The 14,800-nt window shown below is 33.9% G+C and overlaps 1 protein-coding gene across 1 annotated transcript in view; it reads left to right on the forward strand.

The window, feature by feature from the left end:
• LOC106464558 (corticotropin-releasing factor receptor 1-like) overlaps positions 1 to 14,800 on the forward strand; it is a 69,532-nt gene that overhangs the window by 30,640 nt on the left and 24,092 nt on the right. Inside the window, exons 2-3 of the mRNA XM_022392291.1 lie at positions 1,470 to 1,604; positions 3,512 to 3,600. Of these exons, the coding sequence (XP_022247999.1) occupies positions 3,579 to 3,600 (22 nt within the window). The 5' untranslated portion in view covers positions 1,470 to 1,604; positions 3,512 to 3,578. The remainder of the gene's footprint in view (positions 1 to 1,469; positions 1,605 to 3,511; positions 3,601 to 14,800) is intronic.

Below are 14,800 nucleotides of genomic sequence, written 5' to 3' on the forward strand. Positions count from 1 at the left end.
CTGGAACGTTTAAATCAAGCCCTTCATCAGTAACACCCTTCACTCATCAATCGAAAAGGTGTTCTTCTTCTCCACGACAATGCACGTCCATATGTGGCACGTTTGACGCAACAGAAGATTATGAAGTTGGGTTGGTAAGTTCTCCCCCAACCACCATATTCTCCAGATATGGCACTATCAGATTACCATAATTTTCATTCGCTGCAACAGCATCTTAATATGTAAGAGGACATCGACATGTTTTTTGCTTCAAAGCCAAATGATATCTTTAAGCAGGGCATTAACAACCTGATTGTAAGATGGCAAAGTATCATCGATAAGAACGATGACTATTTCATTTAATAAATTAATGTTTTGATATATAAATTGTTCGGGTTTTTTCATCTAAAAAAGCAACATTAATTTCTTGTCGATCTAATAGAAGGCAAAGGAGGACTGGCACAAAACTAAAATTAATAGGCAAGCAAACAGATGGATATTAGTCTGAACTGGAGATTGTTGAAAACTGTAACACATATAATAACGTAAAGAAACTGGGCAATCTTGGTCCCATTTTCTATATCCAGGTCGCTGCTTGTTCCACCTGCAACACAAAAAAGAGGACCAGATATTTTTCATTTTTTTCTTGTTTAACTTACCCAGTTTTACATTTAATCTTTATACGGTGTGTCCATTTATATAGATTGTCTGTTTTTTACATCACTCTTTATATGGCTGACCCCTTTATTGTAAGCTATAGTTTTTTGTACATATAAAATGTTTTGATCAGATAACATTACATGTATCTACCAGTTAAAAAACAGAGGTGTTAATTTGATAATTAGATGTTAATATATTACAATAACTTACTTGTGAACATCATATATTCCATATGTTTCAGTATACGTTCATAACAATAGATATAGAAATTTCAAACGTTTGTATATTAAATTATATTAAGTAATTGTGACAAAAGTCATACCTTCGGTAAGTCCTAAAACATTTATTTTGTTTCTGATATTACAGGTTTGTATATTTTGAAATATATATATACATATTTATTCTACTGATTATTAAAGTATTAACACTCTTAAAAGGTAAACTAACAGGCAAGTTTGCTGATATTTTGTCCACGCTTTATAGTGTGAGGATATATATCAAGGGGCTCAATTTATTCTGTCTTAATTCTCTCTCTTCTGGACTACAATGACTCAGTTACACCATTTATTCCACAAACATTGAGTCACGTTAAAGAATAAATATATCTATTTATCAATCCATCTGTCTTTTTATCAAATTTTAAATATATTTTCTTCTTCTTTAGAACCCTCCTGTCCGACAATCTGGGATGATTTTTATTGTTGGCCTGCAACATTAGCTGATCAAGTTGTATATTTTATTCTTTAGAACCCTCCTGTCCGACAATCTGGGATGATTTTTATTGTTGGCCTGCAACATTAGCTGATCAAGTTGTATATTTTCTTCTTTAGAACCCTCCTGTCCAACAATCTGGGATGATTTTTATTGTTGGCCTGCAACATTAGCTGATCAAGTTGTTTCTAGAAATTGCTCTGAAATCTTCGATCAGCATGCCCTACCTATTGATCTCAATGTCGTAGGAGAAGGTGAGCATGCTTTCTAGTTTAAGAATCAGTGAATTGTTGGTGATATATTGAATATTGTGTACATCTTGTATCTGCCTGTCCTTTTCACTGAAATTCAAATAAGGTACTAAAAATATGAAACATTAATTGTTACCAAAAATATATTTTAACATTTTTTTCATATGAAGAGCAATCGAGAATTGAAAAAGTCGTTGTCAAATATTGTCAAACTTTATTTTGTATTTTCCTTTAAAGAAACATATTAAAGTTTTTTTTTTATACAAATGCACGTGTTCTGCAAATTGTTGGCAAAAACCTGTTTTAAAACTAGAGTATTTTAGAAGATGGAGATGTCATTCCAATTATGAGTAAACTTGAGCTGTAAGAGATTTTAAGTTAAGACATAACTACCGCCTAATACAACCAGAAGTACTGTCATTAACTCTGGTGTTTCTGTTGATGGTGTGGCCATTCTACTCACCATATAGAAACAGGCCAGTCAGTTACGTGAACCTACTTCTTCGCCAGTCGTACCGTCTAATACAACCAGAAGTACTGTCATTAACTCTGGTGTTTCTGTTGATGGTGTGGCCATTCTACTCACCATATAGAAACTGACTGGCCTGTTACGTGAACCTACTTCTTCTTCGCCAGTCGTTACATCTATTTTTTTAAACCATAGCCCAACAGAGCTTTTTCAGCAACTAGCTCCAAGCCCCGCTGACCGTGACTGAAACTTTGCTACTCTTTGATATGTCATCATCATTCTCCACAGTATTCCCTCGATTGCCTGCACGTGCAAGTTTCAGAGGTGCTCGACTTGCAGCCTGTGCAGCTGCTATTTAAGCGATCACGATGGAAGTTTTGACAGCCCTTGTTGAGACAAATCCACTTATCTAGTCCAAAGATGCTGTGGCGACATTCAAAAACTGGTTTGGGGCTGATAAGAAAAGTAGTAGTAGTAGTAGTAGTAGTAGTAGTAGTAGCCTTCCAACAGGTCAGAAGATCAAGGTCTGCGGCTACCTCAAACAGACAATGAAGAAAGGTCGCATAATTGGATTTTAAAATATCAAAAAAGAGATAACCAATTCATGTCAGTGACGGTTGTTGATAAGAAGGTGCGGCCACTCCAAAACCCTCATTACTCCCGGCTAAAATAAGTTACCATCATATGGATTGCATATCTGGATACAGCGGCCTTTGTAATTTCCAAGGGTGTATGTACATAACACCTCCAAGAAACGATTACTATAATTTCTTGTTCCTTGCCACCTAAAGCACTACTTCGCCTCCAGTTGAGGAAGAGATCGAATGTTAACAATAAATAATAATGATTTGTTTAAACTACGAGAATTGTATTGACAGGAATAATGAGAATAACACATCTAAAACAATATGAACCATAAAACAAATGCTTTCTTCCTGCATTGTTTTAAACAAGCCTGTAGCCAATATGGTCACATTTATAGGCAAGATTACAGGAGGGGTGGGGGCAAGAGGAAGCAGAAACCGTACTTTTTTGTAACATATAGTATACACGATATCCACAATGATTAGTTAAGTCAGATTTCATGCCCCCCCCCCTCACACAAATATTGGTTCCAAATCCTGTTCGTGTTTGCATTTTATAAAGCACAAAATTTATTGGTTTAAGTTGTTGATTTGTGCACTAGAGGAATGAAACACTTTTAGCAACTACCCTTAAAAGTAGTTCTTCAACCAATATCTTATTATAATTTCACTAAATATTGGGAGAATATGTTGTGTATTCATACTTTTTTATGTTCCGTGTATCTCCAATTGTCTTTTTTTTGGATTTCATTCTTGTTTAATTATTTTGAAATTATTTTATTGTTAGGAAAAAGCTGATTGCTATTGCTGTCTGTTGTGAAACTTTTTTTACAACATGAAGCTTGTTGCTTTTTCAGCGCGTGCCTATAGGATTTGTGACAAAAATGGTGATTGGCTGTGGGGAAATTGGACCAACTATACAGAATGTTTACAGCTATTAAGTCAGGTAAGAGAAATATGCTGACATTAGTATTGTATGATTCTTATGCTTTTATTTGCCTCTCAATGGTTTTATATATATATGCACATGCATAATAGGTTTAACTATTTCTGTACTTTTGTCCTAAAACATGGCAAAATTAAAAGTCTAGTTTCCCCATGTGCCACACAAAATAAACACCTTAAAAGGTTAGTTTTCCAACATGATTTGTTTTGTAATAATATACATAGAACTTGACTAACCTATATCTGAAAACTTAAAATATTCAGATATGATGGTTTGTTTGTTATCAAGCACAGAGCGACACAATGGGCTGTCTGTGCCCATCACGGGTAACGAAACCCGGTTTTTAGCATTATAAGCCTTCTGACTTACCGTTGTGCCACTAGGGGCAGATAAAATGGAATTTGACCACTCATTGACATCACACTTTAAAAACATGTGTGATTTCGAATTCACCAGAAATATTTTTTAACTTCATATTGGATTGAACGACTAATAAATAGAACTTTGTGACTTTTAATATGATAACAAAACTAATAAAAAAGTCACCATAACTAAAGACATTTAAAGCGCTTTTTAATAATTATGAAATAATGTTATCTTTCTCTTGCAAATAATCAAATTATAGTTTGCTTGTTTTATCTATAAGCACATTATGGGGCTCGGCATGGCCAGATGGTTAGGGCGCTCGACTCGCAATCTGTGGGTCGCGGATTCGAATCCCCCTCACACCAAACATGCTCGCCCTTTCAGCCGTGGGGGCGTTATAATGTGACGGTCAATCCTACTATTCGTTGGTAAAAGAGTAGCCCAAAAGTTGGCGGTGGGTGGTGATGACTAGCTGCCTTCACCCTAGTCTTACACTGCTAAATTAGATGTATGGAATGTTATTTGATTTGGACATCAGTATAATAGCCACAGCATTAGAACATTCTAGAAGGTACGTGCCCCATTTTTAGAAATATGCTAGAGGCACAGCTAGCTGGAGCAAATAAAAGGCTTATTTTTATCACCAGAAATTAGTTAAACATAAATAAAAAAGGTTAAGTATATTTAAGTACTCTTAGAATGAAAAATGAAATGTTGCAGATAAAAGAATGCTTAAAAGACTTAACTGTTTACGAATACAGATTTTCTGAGCCTCCACTTATAGGTTTTGAAATGTTTATATACTCTTAATATCAATGAAACGTGTCACAAAATCTTGTTTCGAGCATCAAAAGAAATCATTAGTGAACTAAAAGTTCTTCTGCTAAATTTTTTATCTCTAAAAATATTCAACAACAAAAACATTAGGATTTACATAAATAACCTACTTAGGCCAATGACTGTTTTTATGTTGTTTTTAATCAATAAGGTTATTGGTTTAAATACTCAAAGATATTGATCAGTTTAAGCCTAACCCTGCAATATTTGGGACATTCGCAACGTACTTAAATATTTCGTATAAAAAATGCTCTTGGATATAGTAATAAAAGACTTTCTTAATTGCTCCTAAATCTTTTTTATCTTCTGTAAGCCTAAGTTAAGTGACCACAAAAGACTTTTCCTGAGTCACATTATGTCAGAATAGCACTTTGGACAAGTTCATGTATAGACCCGATAATCACTTTTCATGCTCCCTAATTGTATTTAGAGCTTTACCTTGTCATGGCGTTTGTAAGTCACAGTGTTCGTGAACAACACCATTTGTTATACTTTCAAAAAAAAAATAATAAGTCGTAAGAGTTTCACGCATCTTCAAACAATTTTCAGTTTCGATAAGACAGTGACTACATTTAAATATTTGTATTGTAAAACTTGATTATTTGGCAAATTAATTTTTTCATGTTTTATTTTTCGACAAACTACTGCTAGCATTCCATTACCACTACTGGTACAAACTTTAATAAGCACTGACACACACACACTACTTGTCTTAATACACAGCTTTACTCGTACTGACACATAACTCTACTGATTTTGCACAGACCTCTACTAATTCTGACACACAAACATTTACTCGTACTGACACATAACTCTACTGATTTTGCACAGACTTCTACTAATTCTGACACGCAAACATTTACTTGTATTGCTCTAATGGCTTTGGTACAAACCTCTACTAATACTGACAGGCCGTATGAAAACCACAGTGAGGTCTCCTTTCTCCATAACTCATCTTTTATTTACACTAAAATTTTACCCATCAACCCACCCTTTTATAAAATGTATAGCTTTTAAAATTCTATAGTTCCAACTTAAATTAACTAAGATTTTTACTGACATCACATTTTCTTAACTCAAGATACATTATTATTTGATATTTATATGAATACCATCGTTAGCTTGAAAAGTTTTGAAATACAATTAAAATGTTCTTGTAAATTCTAGAAACAATATATATATAATAGCGGCCTCAATATAAGGCCTCAATAACCAATCCAACTCTTTAAACAGATATTAGAGCTTTATTTAAAATAATTGCTTGTCAATATCAGGTATTAGCAATCGTTTTCCTCCCGTCTTTTAGACGTCTTGTAATCTCTGATATCGTAGCAAAAATATTTTTCATCCACTCAGTAACTGCTCTGACGTAATCCATTACATGGTATAATTCAGACGCGGGTTTTACAGTCACGTGTCAAACTCAATTTATCACTAACTGAAGTTAATCAAAACTTATGAGCCTTGACGTCAAAAATCTCGCGACTATTCTAGGAAATTATTTTTAATGTTGCTTGCTTATAAAACTTTCAGAATCGTTGGTAACATTTTGACACATAGCGAAAGATGACAGGACTGATCCAAACTGCTCGTTATTGACGTGAAACAGCCAACGAAAACTGTCTTACATCAGATTGAGGAATCAAACAAAATCGTTGGTCTTTACGTTTATTATAGATAATGAAGGGATGGAAGAAACTTTGAAGTATATGCTACTTTTTAAAATTATTAGTTTCTTCGCGTATAAATTTGTTTCAGCTTTCCACAAAAGAAACACTGAAACCGACAGAAAGAAGTTAGGTGTAAAATGTTGATATTGTACAGCACCGTTCTGTTCTGCAATTATATGTAACTTAGAACTCGTAGAACGTTAACGCTAATGCGTAAGGCGTAAGGAGCTAATTTATAATGTAAAATAATAATTCCTCTATACTTTAATCGTTATACTAAAATAACAGTAAATCATGATTAAAATATGAATTTGAAGTAACATTTTCAATGACAATTAGCGCTGTAATTCTGATGATTAAAAACGAGTATAATCTTTAACATTCCAATGAAGAGTCGTTCAGACTAAACTAACCTAATCTGTTACACACAAGATTGATAATAATATCATCCGGTGGGTTAGCGATAAGTTTACGGATTTAAAACGCTAAAATTCGAGGTTCGATTCCCCTCGGTAGGTACAGTGCGGACACGCCTTATTTAGCTTTATGCTTAACAACAAACATTTAGCTAGTATTCCCCCGGCGAGTAAGCGGTAAGTTTACGGACTTGCAACGTTAAAGTCCAGGGTTATATTTCCCACGTTGGACATAGCGCAGATACCCCATTGTGTAACTCTGCACTAAAAAAAACAACAATAACACTATTATGTCTAACACCAACGTAATTCACAATAAAACCTTTTACAGCTTAGATGTATTTACTAACCTATTCCATGACGTGCCTGAGATAACTCCATGTTTCAAAAAATACTTACCCGAGTTAATTCCAATAAGCCATTTCTTGCCATATATTTAATTATTCGCCCGAATTTATCATGTTATCTCGTGTTACGATAAGCTTTCAAAAACCGATCATTAACAGATCATTCTATTTTAGCCCATTTAATAATGAAAAAAAGCCAAAACGGACATATAACTGTGAATTTAAAAAGCGAAAAAGAGAGAGAGAGAGAGGCGATAAAGTTGATCAGACCTGTTCGGATGGTCACTTGAATGGCTTAGGCGTAATTGTTCGCTTAAATTGTCTTACAGTAAGATAACACAACCATCAAAAGGCAACATTCTATGAAATCTAACCAAACTAAGTTATTTACGACTTCTTTATAAGTAACAACAAAACTCATTTTCCATAACGTTTCTAATATTACGTTAATTAAAAAAAATTATATTTATGATTTACGTGGATCTTAACTAGTCTGGATTGTGCTCATACGTGCATTTCGAACCAAACGAATAATTTAGGCTGGTTATTTCACGCATTCAGAAACGTTTACATAGAAAGTTAATTATTGACTGACACAAAAGCAGAACGTCCATATAACTTTGGTTTCAAGCGAGACAAGCAGATAATTAAACTACATATTCGTGTTATGGAATGGCTAAGTAAAATAATTAAAGTTCTATATTGATGAAGCTATAATGATAATGTTTACCATGGTTGGGGTAACACATTGGCTGTCTACAACGTTGTTGTATGTATACGACGTCAGAAAATAGTGAAACGTGTGACAGGATTATTTTAATAGTTTCACACCACGATTAGGATCACGTGTCTAAAAAGTTGCGTTATATAAGTCTTAAAGTCTGCTTATAATAACACACGATAAAAATATAAATGTTAACGTTAGGATGAGCATATTTTTGCAATAAAATGCACGCTAGGGGTTCGAGGGGGGTTGGCTGAACCCCATATTTTTGTGATGTAAAACAATTATGCTTATATAGTTATAGCGCAGCTACTTATGGTATTTAGTAAAATAAATTAACAACTAATAACTACTATGCATGTATATGGTATAGTACCTTACTCTAATAAAACCAACATATCTATGTTAATTTAAGTCTAACTCCCCATGCACTGTTACAACAGAATGGTGATTTTTGATCTTTTATTGGACGTTTGTGCATGCAATTGTTTAAGCTAAATTTCATGCAAAATTGCTTCCAGATTTAATCTCATAGCACTTATTTTTTTTACATATTTTCTGGTGGAGTTGTGCCCTCAGACCACCGTAGCATTACCGTGCTTTGCATGCTGATTGTGTTTCGAACAATATGTGTTGGGTTTTGATCTCACAAATTAGAACCCCCCTTTCGAACATTCTGCGTACGGGCCTGAAATGGAATGTTTTTCTTGCTTGGAATAACATGCTATTACGCCTCTTGTCATTATAAAATAACAAAAATCTGTTCGATTTCTTAAAAGACAGTGTTCATCTGAATACATTCGAATCAATGTCCATTATGAATTTCTGAATGTAAAAGCCTGTCTTCTCGTATACTCGTGAATGATAATATTATAAATATTTATGACAACTCATTTTGAATAAAAAGCGACATTATATAGGCCATAATGTTAAAATCCTAATGCCAGTAAAAACATACTGTATAAAATATGCATTGATATTTCAACGTTCTAAGACAAAACTCGTAAAAAAACATAGTTTCACTGAAACTGTTTCAGTGAAGAAAAATTAATAACACGTCATAATTTTCAATAAATATTTGACAAAAAACTAACCTCGTAGTTTTAAGATGAAAATAATCACAAAACAGATCGATATAAGCAGAAAATAACAATGTTCTAGTAAACATTGTTCATCTTCAAATTCGATGACGAGGAACCCACTTTGAGACTAAGACACAGAACACAATAAAAAACCGTCCCATGTTTTCCACCATTGCAACTCAAAGAACCATAGTATATGTATTAAAAACACAGAAGTTTTAAACAAAGAACCAAACATAAACAAACAAAAAATCAAGGAATCCATCTTAATTGAACAAAACAACCCTACTCTAAACCAACACCCTGGGGTGCCAAGATATCTCTTCTAAGTCGTGCAACAATATCTGGTCATGTGACCTCTTTGTTCTATACTGTATAAATATATCTGTGTCAGTTTAAACTACTTGTACCTGATGATGACAAAAGCTTGTCGAAACGTTGTACATTTGCTGTTATGTTAAACTTATATTAAAGTTTTTCTTCATTGCCCATTCAAGCCGTCTCCAAGCATTATTATTCATCTTCAAAATTCCTTCAACACATAAACAACTTACAGTTGAAAATGAAAATAACTACACAATAAATTTTTAAATGTTAACATCACCATTAGAATTCATAGAAAAAACGCATACATCAGAAATTACATAACTAAATTTCCAATCATGTATTTAATACAAACTAGGCACACTAAAAAAGCCTCCCAAATTTAGCATACACTCTATCCATCATAGAAAACATCAATGAAGAATTTACACACTTACCTCAATGCTTTACAAACATAAGCTAATTCCCTATCACAGCAGTTACGCACACTATTAACGAATATTAAAAACACAGATACATTTAACAAACAAACCCAAAAAAACACTCCAGAAATGGAAGGAAAGCTAATCACGGACACTGTCCCGTATATATAAAACATTGGCATACCTCTAACAGAAATCTGGAAAATAATAACACGTAAATATAACCTTAACATGGCGACCAGATTCATTTTCACCCCTGCAATGAAAATTAAACACGTTAAGAACATTATGTAACGCCAGGAAACACAATGTACAATGTAACAATTTCCCAGTCTGTTACATAGGTGAAACAGGACGTAGCTTTAACACCAGGTTAAAAGAACATAAAAAAACCTTCCCAAGTCCATGAACATATGAACAAAAACAACCACAGTTTTTCTGTACAGAATATCGCCATACTAAAACATGAACCGTTATTTTCCTAATCTTATCCCAATCTTTCGCACATCTTCCACGTATTCAAATTCATCCATGTTTTTTATTTTTTCTGTTTAACTATAAACAGATAATCTGTCAATTCACAGGAATTGATTTGCATATGCAGATGTAACCACTATCGATTCTCTAATTTAAATGCATTGTTATGCTGTTAAACGTTGATTCCTTATTCTTAAAACTTGTGTACTTGAGAACGATCGTACCAGCAAACATGCTCGCCCTTTTAGCCGTCTGGGCGTTATAATGTTACGGTCAATCCCACTATTCGTTGGTAAACGAGTAGCCCAAGAGTTGGCGGTGGGTGGTGATGACTAGCTGCCTTCCCTCTAGTCTTACACTGCTAAATTAGGGACAGCTAGTGCAGATAGCCCTCATGTAGCTTTGCGCGAAATTCATAACAAAACAAACCAGAGTACCAGCAATCGAAACGTCGTACCTGTTTTAAAAAAAACCACAGTGGCACAGCAGCAAGAAATCGGGTTTGGATACCCATGTTGGGCACAGCACAGATAACCCATTATGTAGCTTCGTGCTCAACTACAAACAAAACCTGTTTAAAGAAATGTTATTTTTACTATAAAAGATGTAACTCGTAAAAAGCAAGAGAGCAATGCTCTGGTGGAAAAGAAAGAAACAATATCAGAACAGTTCGATTATTTAGAAAAACAAAATCCGCTCGTAAAATTATTTATCTTATCTAAATCAAATACCTGTAAAAAAAAAACATTCGTGTTTCTCTATTATCGGGCTGTAATTTCACAACCTAGTCCTTCAAAATACAGCTTGAATATCTTGAAATAGTGGTAGTGTGAACTGATCTATGAACAAATATTTCTATCAATTTTGAATTGAAGCAATAACTGTTGGGCAAATCTCACGTACTGCTTCAGTATTTGTGGCATAAAAAGCAATGAATATAAAAACAAGTACTTTTTTTTTACTGCTACTTGGACGTGCGAGCCGTATTTTGACACAAAGAACCAGTTTAAAATTGAAATAATATTTTTATACTTACCGTCATAAGGTGATGTACTTGAAAATGAAACTGATAAAAACAAACTAACCACCGATCAGACTTTGGGTTAAACTGCAATTCCTAGCTGGTCATAGAACGTATATCTTTATATCTTGTAGTTCAAATTTGAAGATAAAATTGGTACTTAGGCCACTTAAAAGAAAATGTGACATTCGAAACTCCCAAAACCTCTTTTGTGACGTAAAAGGCTAAAAAAGATGATACACGGAGATAAAAATAGAACAATTGGCCACTTAAATACAACGAATCCAGTGACTCAATTAAAAAAGTGCATTAATTTGTTTGTTTCGTGATCACCAATATAAAGCCAATTATCCTTGCTAAGTAAAACTGAATAGAATATTACATTCTTCTTTACTTTCACTGATGGTTGTTTTATAATCATTGACGCAGTCTCTTTCATTGACGTTGTGTTCATTTGACCTGCTCCGGAGATCATCGAGATTAGCCTATTGGTTCGCCAATTCCTCTGAATAATGGAAACATATTGAAGCAGAATAAGTAATATTAATAACAAACTATTGAACGTTTATAAAGAATTATATAATTTGTTGTTAATAAAAATCCTAAAACTTTATTCTGAAGTTTAATGATTTAAGTAAATTGATAAAAATTTTAATTCACCAACTTAATCTAGTTCACAGCGAAACAGTTGTTGTTCGTGAAATAATTACGCCTCACCAACTTAATCTAGTTCACACCGAAACAGTTGTTGTTCATGAAATAATTACGCCACACCAACTTTATCTAGTTCACACCGAAACAGTTGTTGTTCATGAAATAATTACACTTCACCAACTTAATCCAGCTCACACCGAAACAGTTGTTGTTTATTGATAAACAGTACAGTTCACCAACTTAATCCAGTTCACACTATAACAGTTGTTGTTGTTCAATCACCTCTACAGTCTCCTATAATTGGATACTTCTCCTGGCCGAAGAAAAGGGACAACCATCTGCTGGCCAGCCAGTTTAGACTTTAGAACTGGAATAAAAGTACATTGAAAAAAAAATCCATTACTTTGTCTGTCGTATTCCAGCTCTAATGAGCCCTGGTATTATACCAAAGGCCGCATCGCCACTGGATACAGCAGATGTAGTGTTAATGACATATTATTACACTCTGTTTTACTTTTACTCATAAGTTCTCGTCATTTCATTATAAGCTGATACTGGATCTATGTTTCCTCCATGTTGTACTTATTAATGATGGGTGCGACTTATGATTCCATGTTCTGAGGGTTGTCGGTTTAGTTCACTCTGAATACTTGCTTAAGATAAGCTTGGACGCATAAAGTTACTATGCATAGATATCGGTACACTCAAGAAGTCTGTATGAAAACTCTGGCAAGAAGGAACTGTGTAATTAAGCTGAAATTTCATTAAGCGGTTTCAAACACGTCGTTTGTCCATTATGTAAAGCATATCAAGAACAATTTTAAACTTATTTGGAAATTAAACCATCTGGAAAAATTATGTGTAAGTGTTTAGAAAACTAAATGGTCATCATGTACTTCAATAATACAGACCCACAAGCCTCTTGCAATGTTGTACATTGCAAGATATTACTTGGGTACGTTGTGTTTTCAGGCTAGCATTCATCGAGAGATATACACCTGAGTGAACTATACACCGTGTTTCCAGGCTAGCATTAATCGAGAGATATAGATTTGGGAAAGCTATACATTATGTTTCCAGACTAGAATTAATCGAGAGATGTAGACTTGAGTGAACTACACATTATGTTTCCAGGCTAGCATTAATCGAGAGATGTAGACTTGAGTGAGTTATACACTGTGTTTCCAGGCTAGCATTAATCGTGAGATGTACACTTGTGTGACCTATACATTATGTTTCCAGGCTAACATTAATCGAGAGATGTAAACCTGAGTGAACTACACATTATGTTTCAGGGCTAGCATTAATCGAGAGATATAGACCCGAGTGAGCTATACGTTATGTTTCCATAAACTATACATTATGTTTCATGAACCACACATTATGTTTCCATGCTAGTATCACTCAAGAGGTATATAATTGTTTGCACATGGATAACTTAACTTTACTACTTGTTTACTTGAGTTATCTACGTAAAATTAGTAGATCATTATCGTCATCTTATTTATTTTTATGAATGTAGCGACGAATTATCTTTATAACTACTCACAGCTTAATCTCTAAACACAACTTGGTTTGTTCGGGCAGTTTTTATCATATGGATTTACATACACATAGTTTCCAAGATATGAGAAGTCGGTTGTTGTTGTTTGAGAAATGATAGTGTGTTTTTTGTTTTAAACAAGGGCTCTCGTATGTCCCTAACTCTCTGTTCAGCTTAACAGATGTGTTTACAAATATTGCCCGAATACATCCATAAATAGGTAACAAACCTTCTCTACAATTTATAGTGCAATATCCTATGATTAATTTCAAAAACTCTTGTAAGTTTGGTTGACATATTCTCCATGGAGTATTTGCCGTGTTTCACCACAATTCACGTGACGCATGTTGTTTGTTTTTCTAGTGTTTGTGGTTAACAACTTCAGGTATTCTGGTATTTTATGCAGTGCGTCAACAGTAGCTGGTTAGCAGTAGACACTCTTCCTCCTTTTGCATTTCTTGTGTAAGTGGCAGGTTGTATTCCTAGTAAATATGAGAACAAACTAAGGAAATTACTAGGAAAATAGAAACGAAACGCTTTTGAGCAAAATACCTGAAAGTTAATTACTTACGAGTTCCTTTAACCGAGTGGTTAAAAGAATTTAAGTACTTAAGCATGCATCTAGACTAATCAAAAATAACTATAGCTATACATGTATAGTATATTCTTTTACGAAAACAAAATTATGTGAAAAGTGAAAAAAAATAAGAATCTATGATAAGTAAAGTGTCCATATTAAATGGTAGTGGTTTCATATTTTTGTACTGGTTTAAATTTCTCGGGCTAAGCTACACAAGTGCTATCTGCCCATAGTTGCCCCCTAATTTTTTGTTGATAGACTAGAAGGAAATCAGCTAGTTAGTCAACATTCTCTACTCCCAACTCTTTGAGCATTCTTGTCTAACTGAATAACTCAACCGTCACTCTTACAGTGTACACACATCTCTAAACGGCGAAACGTGTTTTTGCGACAACGGAATGAATACCATAAACCCTCTTATTCACAGTCCTTGTAGACCTGATCCAAGGTTTCATACATATGCTCAAAAGTTCATAGCTAATATGTTCTAAAATTATTATTTTGGTTAGTAATTGTTCTTAATGTTATTTCTCCTTGAATGTGGTATTGACAACTAATTGTTCTTCATGCTATCTGTCCTTGAAAATGGTATTGACAACTAACTGTTCTTAATGTTACTTGTCCTTGAAAATGGTATTGGCAACTAATTGTTCTTAATGTTATTTCTCCTTGAATGTGGTATTGACAACTAATTGTTCTTCATGCTATCTGTCCTTGAAAATGGTATTGACAACTAA

This window comes from Limulus polyphemus, unplaced genomic scaffold (genome assembly GCF_000517525.1).
Source record: "Limulus polyphemus unplaced genomic scaffold, Limulus_polyphemus-2.1.2 Scaffold1687, whole genome shotgun sequence".
Taxonomy (NCBI): domain Eukaryota; kingdom Metazoa; phylum Arthropoda; class Merostomata; order Xiphosura; family Limulidae; genus Limulus; species Limulus polyphemus.